This window comes from Canis lupus, chromosome 20 (assembly GCF_011100685.1).
Source record: "Canis lupus familiaris isolate Mischka breed German Shepherd chromosome 20, alternate assembly UU_Cfam_GSD_1.0, whole genome shotgun sequence".
In the NCBI taxonomy this organism is placed as follows: domain Eukaryota; kingdom Metazoa; phylum Chordata; class Mammalia; order Carnivora; family Canidae; genus Canis; species Canis lupus.
Genome location: NC_049241.1, coordinates 53,922,307 through 53,931,719, shown reverse-complemented (window position 1 = coordinate 53,931,719; position 9,413 = coordinate 53,922,307). Strand labels below are relative to the sequence as shown.

General features: G+C 49.7%; 1 protein-coding gene across 2 annotated transcripts in view; it reads left to right on the top strand.

Moving 5' to 3' along the window:
* The first annotated feature begins 72 nt into the window (after positions 1-72).
* VAV1 (vav guanine nucleotide exchange factor 1) overlaps positions 73-9,413 on the top strand; it is a 49,922-nt gene continuing 40,581 nt past the window's right edge. The window contains exon 1 of one of the 2 annotated variants that reach the window (XM_038567529.1): positions 73-1,414. In XM_038567529.1, coding sequence (XP_038423457.1) covers positions 1,211-1,414 — 204 coding nt within the window. In that variant the 5' untranslated portion in view covers positions 73-1,210. The remainder of the gene's footprint in view (positions 1,415-9,413) is intronic. The other variant, XM_038567530.1, reaches the window with a different exon arrangement.

The following is a 9,413-nucleotide window of genomic DNA, read 5'->3' as shown; positions in this document are numbered from 1 at the left end:
GCCTTGTGAGACGGTCGGAGGAGGAGAGTCTACTGGGCCTAGTGGGGTGGAGGTGGGGAGAGAGACCTTGTAGACAAAATGATTTCAGGTAGTGATAAGGTCTAGGAAAGACAGTAAATGTTTGATAAACGAATGGATTAACGACACCATCGAAGTCTATGGAAAGAGATGATGGTGGCCAGGGCCATAGCAATAAAGAAATGAATTTGGGAATGTTAGAGGCAGGGCCGAAAGAAAGCTTCCAACCATGTATTTATTCATTTAACAAATACTTATGGGACATATATTCATGCCAGGTGCTAGGAACATATGAGACACAGATTTCTAAATAGACAATACAGAAATAAGTCTAATAAAATGTCAGGTTTGTTGGACAGTGATCAGGGCTTAATGTAGGGACATGGGAAGGAAAGTCTATGATTTGAAATGGAGAGATCTGGGAAGATTTCGTGAGAAGGTGACACTGAACAAAGAACTGTTGGAGGTGAGGGAGTTAGCCATGAAGTTGCTTGCCTAAGGCGGAGAAGCAGCATGTACAAAGGCCCTGTGGCAGGATTTTGAGGTAAAATTCTGGGGTGGCCTGGTGTCCTGGAGGAACAGTCCCTGCGTGGCTGGAGGAGAGTGGGTGAGGGAAAGTGGTGAGTGGAAGAGGTGAGGAACGTGTCATGTAGGGCCTTGTTGGCTGCAGGGTGGTGGGCTATAAGAAGAGGAGAGACATCATGGCTTGCCCAGATGCTCACAGGTGTGCGCCTCCGTGGGGAGGACAGACTGTGGGGATAAGGGGAGGGTAGCCTGGGCACCAAGGTAGAGGAGGCTATGCTAGCTCAAGCTGAGATGTTGGGTGCCAAACCAAGGCGGAGGCAGAGGAGAGAGGGGTCAGAAGAGAGCAGACGTTGAGTATGTTGCCGAGGTCGTACTGCTCATGGATTGGATATGGAGGAAGGCGACAGGCCTCAGTAACTCCACCAGCAGCCTCCCACTCTCCGGGGCCCAAGCCTGTGTTGAGCTGGTGGGGGAAAGAGATGCCAGGCCCTGCATAGAAGGGGCTGGGCAGCAGCTGCTCCCGCCCCCCATGGCTCCTCCTCCTCCACCCCCTCTCAGGGCGACAGTTACAGGCAAAGAAGAGGAAGTGGTAGCTAGCTAGCATAGGCAGGCAGGCAGGCGGTGGAGGCCGCAAGGGCGCGAGGGCTGACCCGGTAAGGCAGCAGCCATGGAGCTGTGGCGCCAGTGTACCCACTGGCTGATCCAGTGTCGGGTGCTGCCGCCCAGCCACCGTGTGACCTGGGACGGGGCCCAGGTGTGCGAGCTGGCACAGGCCCTCCGGGATGGCGTCCTTCTGTGCCAGCTGCTCAACAACCTGCTGCCCCATGCCATCAACCTGCGTGAGGTCAACCTGCGCCCCCAGATGTCCCAGGTGAGCCTGCCATTGGCTGGAGTGCCAAGGGTTGGAGGTGGGGGGCACCCCAGGCTAGCACCAGGGGAACTAATACCCTGAAACTCTGGGTCTGGGATGTAGAAGGGAATATGCTGCGGACTCGGGCTGGCACAGGGGAGATAGGGGGAAGGGACGGAGGGGATGGCAAACTCTGAGATTCTGGGGTGTCTCACCCAAGGTTAACCGGAATGGGTTAATAGGCTCTGGGTTAGTGCACATTTAGACTAAGAACTGACAAACTTGAGGTTAACGCTCCCAAGCCCCAGGCTGACTTCACTGAGGTTCAAGCCCCTAGATGGGACTATGTGGGGGTCTTGAGGGTTACCTGGGAACTCCTAGGTGGCCAACAGGGTGCCTGAGGATTTCACCTCCTTTGACATCCCCCCTCCTTCTGCCTATGGGGGAGGGGCCTCCACCAACTTCTTCCCCCACATGTATCTCCTCCTCCTGGGCCCCTTCCTTCCCCTCACATCTTCTTCCCCTTCGCTTCCTGCCTGGGCCTGGGGCGTGGGATGGGTGGGGGGCTGTGAGCCCCTGGGTTCTGGTCTTCTTAGTTCTATCCATCCCAGGGGGACATTGAGAAAAGCCTTGGTCTCCAGCCTAAGACTGGGTCCTGGGGTTTTGGGGCCTAGAAACAGCTGCTCTTTCTCTGTAGGGATTACTGCGAGGGCCCAGGTCCGGGGAGGGTGGATTGTACAGAGCGGGCCCTGTGAGACTCAGGAAATATATTCAAATCCCTATTTGAATGCGGTTGGGGTGGAGGCGGTAACGTGACTGGATCCCCTCTCTGAAGCACCTTCTTTGGGTCCCTATGGTCTCCTGGGTGCTGGGTAGAAGCTGTGTATGCTGGGGGCTGGGGGCTGGGGGCTGGGGGCTCCAGGGGCCTCACCTGCCTTGGGAGTCTGAGCCGACACTCACCTCTGGCCTTCAGGCTTCACTCTGGAATGAAGGCTTTGGGCCAGCGACTTGTGTTTTGGTAGGGGTCCGAGATGCCACGTGCGGATGCGGAGAGGGGAAGTGACTGCTCAGGGAGTGGGCCTGTGGGGGTCCCTGGAGGCATTCCCTGGGGACAGGGTGGTGGGGTGGGGGAGGTGGGTGGCCCACCCTCCTTGGCACAGGCAGGGCTTCCTGAAAGGATGAGGGAACTCCAGAGGCCCAGCTCCTCTGGCTACAGGCCATCCCAGATTTGCCTACATTTGCTTCCCTCCTGGCTTCCAGGTGATGGGGAAGTAGCCATAGGACCTGTCAGGCCCCAGCCCCGCGGGCTGTCAAGGTCCCCAGTGAGGCTTTAACAGCAGCTGATGGGGAAGTGGATAAATGTGAGGATGAACTTCCATCCCCATGCCCACATCTTGCCTACAGCCGGCTGTCGGATGAAGGGCACAAGGGAAGGCAGCTGTGGGGATCGCAGGGCTGCAGCCTCTTTGTGCCAGGCAGTGCTGAGGACCTGCGCCAGGCCTGGCCCTCAAGGTGCTCTCAAACTGGGGGAGACAGACACCCCCTGGCCTGTGTGGTCGGGACTGGGACAGAGGGAGAAAGCTCTGGGCTGGGGGCCCTGAAGCAAAGGCTAGACATTGCCTGGCCATGTCAGGCTTTATGCAAGAGGGGACATCTGTGCTGTGTTTTGAAGCGTGAGTAAGAGTTTTCTTGTTGCTCTGGCTTCCTATGGCCAGCTCTGTCAGGCTCCAGGCTGTTCTCCAATCTCCCCAGGTCTGGAGCTCTGTGCCTTCCTGCCTCTGCTCATCGTGTCTCCCCTCAAAGCTCAGCTCTGAGCCCCAGTTTCTAGGGAAGAGGGCGGGGAAGAGGGCCTGCGCTCAACGGCAGTTGTGATGTACGTCAGGCCTCTTTTTGCTGCTGGGACAGTGGGAAGGACACACACACAGAGCCCTGGCGCTGAGGAGCCCACCTCGTAGTGGGCAAGACCGACAGTGAGCAGATAAAGAAACACGTAACTTATGGGGCGGGGGTACGTGCTCTGGAGAAATCAAAGCAGGAAAGGGAGCTCCTGAGTGCGGGGGTCACGCTCTGGAACGGGTGGGCCGGGAGGCCCCACTGACTTGGGCAGAGACCTGGGGAAAAGGAGGGAATGAGCCTTGTGAATCTGGGGACACACTGCCCCTGGCGGGGGGTACCGCCATGCAAAGGCCCTGAGGTGAGAGCTTGTGGGGGCGTCTTCAGAGGCTGGTCGGAGTGGTTCGTGGCCGAGGTCAGAGCAGAGCGCGTCTCCAAGCTGGATGTTCCCTCTGAGGTCTGAGGCGGAGTGAGGATCCTATCCCAGGCGTCACCCTGACCACCAGACCTCCTAACTCACCTCCCCTCTCTGGGAGTCCACATTCTGGTGGCAGAGATGAAACTTTATGGCCAAGGGAGCGGAGAGGAAAGGACGAATGTGACAGTCATTGTGGGAAAGACCCACCAGAGCGTGGGAGCTGATTAGACCTAGCGGGGGCAGGCGCTAGGGCCTGGATGATGTCAAGGTCCCCAGCCTGTGAATGCCCCGTGCCACTGGCAGAGGCAGGGGAGAGGGCAGGAGAGTCAGAAAGTGGGTCAGCTGGAGGGCAGAGGCTCTGAGGGGCCAGACCTGGATTCAGATCCTGATGCCACCACGTGAATAAAAATGGGACATTTACTTCGAACACTGTTGTGCTATTTCAATACCACTTGGCACGGTGTCTGACACCTGATAAACCCGCACTAAAAAGTCTTCTTAGGGAGGACGTGGGGCAGCATAACACAGCAAGCAGGAGGTTGGGTTGGGGTAGTATTTCTCAGCTGGGGTGACTTTGTACCCCCTCCTCGGGGCATTTGACCAAGTCTGGACATGTTTCTCGTTTCATCACAGCCGGGAGATGCTACTAAAATCCGGTGGGTGGGTATGAGGGATGCTGTCAGTATCCTATAATCGCACACACAGCAGAGAATTCTCTGCCCCTAACATCAATAGCGCTGAGGTTGAGAAACCCTGCGATAGGGGCAGAGAGCTGCAAGAATTTTTAAAATATTTATTTGGTTAAATAAATACATTCATACGATTCAAATATTAAAACACATAAGAAGGTGCACAGGGAAAAATTTAACTTAGATACCCAGCTCCTGCCTTCTTCCGCGAGTAACTCCTTTTTTTTTTTTAAGTGGACTGTGTTTCCATCCAGAGTTTCTTTTTTTTTGTTTTTTGTTTTTTAATAAATTTATTTTTTATTGGTGTTCAATTTGTCAACGTATAGAATAACACCCAGTGCTCATCCCATCAAGTGCCCCCCTCAGTGCCCGTCACCCAGTCACCCCCCACCCCCCGCCACCTCCCCTTCCACCGCCCCTAGTTCGTTTCCCCGAGTTAGGAGTCTTTCATGTTCTGTCTCCTTTTCCGATATTTCCCACTTTTTTTTCTCCTTCAGAGTTTCTTTATGCAAACATAAGCAAATAGGAATTTAGGTTCTTATTTCCTACCCTTCTCCCTTAACACGGACGATGGCACATACCACCGACTGCTTTCCATCTTGCTTTCCTTACTTAAAAATCATCTTGGGACTCTTTCCAAATCAATACATAGAGATTGTCCTCATTTAAAAAAAAAAAAACAACCATGACTGCACGGTATGCCAGATAGTCCATTAATTTAAGAAGTGACTTATATTGTGTTAATTGCGTGCCAGGCATTAGTCCAAACCAGGTGCCAGCAAACTGCAGTCCAACAGGTGCATCTGGACCACAGCATGTTTTTATAAATAAAGTTTTATTGGCACACAGCCACGCACATTGCTTCATGCACAAATTGTCCACGCTGCTTTCCAGCTAAACCAAGGAGTTGAGGAGTTGCCACAGAGACCGTCTGGCCTGCGGGGCTGAAGATGTTAACTGTCCAGACATTTGTAGAAACGTTTGAGGGTTCCTGTTGTAAATATTTTCTTTCTTTCTTTTTCTTTCTTTCTTTCTTTCTTTCTTTTTTCTTTCTTTCTTTCTTTCTTTCTTTCTTTCTTTCTTTCTTTCTCTTTCTTTCTTTCTTTCTTTCTTTCTTTCTTTCTTTCTTTCTTTCTTTCTTTTCTCTTTTTCTTTTTCTTTTTCTTTTTTTAGATTTATTTCTTTATTTTAGAGAAAGCGAGTGAGAGGGAGCACCAGCGAAGCGGGGGGAGGGCAGAGGGAGAAGGAGAGAGAGTCCTGAGCTGATTCTGTGCTGAGCGCTGAGCCCGACTTGGGGCTCAATCTCACAACCCTAAGATAGAGACCTGAGCCGAAACAGGAATGCGTCGCTTAACTGGCTGTGCCACCCAGGTGCTCCTGTAAACATTTTCTATACATTAACTTGTTTAATCTTCATAATGCCCTTGGTGGTAGATGGTATATGATCCTCATTTTTCACTTGCCTCAGGCCACCCAACTTGAAAGTGGCAGAGCTGGAGATTGGAACCCTGGACAGCCTGGTCCTGGGGTTCTTGCTGTCCACTGTTACCCAAAACTGCCTCTATCTCATTGCTCAGTGGCATGATCACTTATTTTATCATCTCCTCTATCAATGGACACTTGAGTTGTGCCAGGCTTTTGTTATGACACATTAAATGCAACCATTCACCTTGTCCATGAATCATCTTTGGTCTCCTCCACTGTGTGACCTTGGGTGTGTTACCTAAACTCTCTGTGCCTCAGTATCTGCATCTGTAAAATGGGGATAATAAATCCCTACCTTTAAGCATTGTTGTGAGGGATAATGAATTACTATAAAAAGCTTAGAAAAGTCCCTGGCTACCCAGGAATGTTATTATTGCTGCCATACACATGAGCAAGTATCGCCATGGGATAAGCTCTCTGAAGGATTTGCTGGCTCAAAGGGTGTGAGCTTCTTGTTTGGGGCAGGTATGGCCAGATTGTTCTCCATGAGGGCCTGTTCCCATGTGGGCTGTTCCAACTACATTACCACTAACAAAGCATGAGAGTGCTTATTGTTCATCACCTTACCACAGACTGTTCTGTTGTTAAGATTTTGGAGTCTTGCCAACTTCATGGGTGATAAATGGAGCTTATTATGGCTCAATTTACATTTCTCTTATTCTGAGTTTGAACCACCTCTTTTCTTTTGTTTAAGAGTTATTTCTGTTTCCTCTTGGTGAAGTAATATTGGTTCATATCATTTGCCCATTATTTTTTTTCCTTCTGGGACTGCTGTCATTTTTTTTTCTTATTGATTTTTAGGAACTCTTTATATATGAGGCTGGCTTGAATTTCAAGTCAGGTACTTACTACCTTTGTGATATTGAAGAAGAGAAACATTACTTAACCTATTTGAGCCCTGGTTGTCTTATTTATAAAGTGGGGATGTGGACAGCACCTTTATCTCAGGGTTGTGTGTGGGTTAAAAAGTAATAGGTTAAGTTAAATTCCTTACTGATGCGATTGATGTGCTAAATTTAGCAAGTGCTGGGGATCCCTGGGTGGCTCAGCGGTTTGGTGCCTGCCTTAGGCCCAGGGCGTGGTTCCAGTCCTGCATTGGGCTCCCTGCATGGAGCCTGCTTCTCCCTCTGCCTGTGTCTCTGCTTCTCTCTCTCAGTCTGTGTCTCTCATTAATAAATAAATAAAATCTTTAAGAATAAATAAATAAATAGATAGATAGATAAATAAATTTAGCAAATGCTAAAATAATGGGAGAAACTTTTTTGTTGATTTGATTTCAGTCAAAGTTGGCTTAGATGTGGTACGTCATGGTGTGTAATGTTAGCTGCTGTAACAAACTGCACATTTCAGTAGCAGTAAGGGTTTACTTCTTGCTCACATCACAATCTAGTTTGGGTCAACTGGGGGGTTAAGGGGGTGGCTCTTCTTTACAAAGTCCCTTCAGGACCTGGGCTCCTTCCATCCCATGGTCCTCCTCTCCTTAAAGCCCTTGGACTCCTCTCTATCCCAGAAGGTGAGGAAGAAGAGTGTAAGGAGGGAAACCATGGCAAGCTTTCATGGGCCAGGCCCAGAAGTGGTGCCTTCACCTCCATTCTTGTTTCATTGGCCATAACTCCATCACAATGGTCCTATCCAACTGCAGGAGAGGCTGAGGCTGGTTTCGTTGGGAGCCGGGGAGGACAGGAAATGGGTTGGGTGGACGTAGAAGAGAATGTTGTAGAACCGCAAAGTGATGCCTAGCTGGCTTCAGAGATGCAAGTCTGGAGGGGCTGGCTTGGAGGAAGCCATGATGGGATAGGGAATGAGGATCTTGAACCAAAGCCATGGGCGGGGTGGGGGTGGGGTGAGGGGGTTAAGCTAGGGACTGGGGCCCTGGGGCCCTGGGGTGGGAGCAAATCTCAGCAAAGTAGGTTGGGTTGGTTCAAAGACCTCATCTTAACATGTTTACTATGGCCGATGAGGACAGAAGTCTGGGAGGGCCAACATTTGGTATTATACCTTCTTTTATTCCATTTTTATTTTTTTTTTTCTGTTCACTGACCTCCTTTTGGTCCTAGTACTGGGAAATGTTACCCTTCCATTGCCTTTGGGGCAAAAGATAGTCCTCATCTTGGCCCATGAGAGTCTATGATTTGGCCTCTGCCCACCGCCTGGCCTTCTCCTCCCCCACTCTGTTGCCTTCCTTCACTCTACTGCAGACACAGAGCCTCCTCGCTGCTCCCAGAACCCACCAGGCCCAATGCAGCCTCAGGGCCTTATCACATCTGTTCTTTCTCCACAGATCTGTCTTCCCCCTGATATACACTGTGATTGTTCTCTTATCTCCTTCAGGTTTCTTATCAGAGAGCTTCCCTGGTTTCCACACCTAAGATTGCACTCCCTACCTACCCCCTACCCCTGTTCCCCACCCCTCTGTACTATCACATCTTTTTCTTATATTATTTTTCACCATAGCACTTACAACCCTCTGACCTACATAGTTTTTTTTTACTTCTTTGCTTATTATCAGCTTCTTCCACTGGAATGTCAGGCAAGGCTTTTGCCTGTTTGGTGCATAGCTGTGTCCCTTGTGCCTAGAACAGCACCTGGCACATAGTAGGTGCTCAGTAAATATTTATCAAATATTCACTTTATTCATTTATTTGTCCTTCCTTTATTTTTTAATTTTTATTTTAAAAATATTTTATTTATTTTATTTTATTTTATTTGTTTATTTGATGGGGAGAGAGAGAGCGCACAAGCAGGAGGAGTGAGAGAGGGAGAAGCAGGTTTCCCACTGAGCAAGGAGCCCAATGTGGGGCTTGATCCCAGGACCCTGAGATCATGACCTGAGCTGAAGGCAGATGTTTAACTGACTAAGCCACCCAGGAAACACTTTTCATCCTTCCTTTAATACTGGAACAGCAAACCATAACTGATGCCTTCTTTCGTACATACAATTTAATGGATATACCCTGTCACACTCATTTGTTGACATTGTCTGTGGCTGCTTCCATTTCATGAATAATCATGACAAAGGCGCTATGACCTGTGAAGACAAAAAAAGTTTGTTGTCTGTCTCTTTACAGAAGGAGTTTACCAATTGATCCCTGATTTAGTGGGTGTTTGTTGAGTGCTTGCTTATTATTGGTTAGTGGTGGTTGGTTAGCAGTAGTTAAGTATGGATTGCTTGAGATCAATCCTGCGTCTACTGGTTCCTAGTTATGTGACTTTGGGCAAGTGTCCAGGCCTCTCCTGCCTTTGGTTTTCTCACCTGTAAAATAGGGAAAACAGTGATGATGCTTCTGGTAATAATAATAATAATAATGAGGATATCGCCCGCATCATGGATATTTACTTGTATTAGGCCATGCACAAGATGATGGAGAATTCCATGATGAACGACACACAGGCCCTCATGTAGCTCATGGAAACAGATGAGGAAATAGGCAGTTACCTGAGAGTGGAACACAGTCTGTGATGGGTGGGTGGAGCCCGGGGTATTGTGGGAACGGAGAGGAGGGAAGCAATCAGGGTAAGCCTCCTGGAGGAGGTGAGATGCCAATTGAGTGTAGGAGGTTGGGACATATTGAAGAGCCAAAAGAGGTTCTGTTTG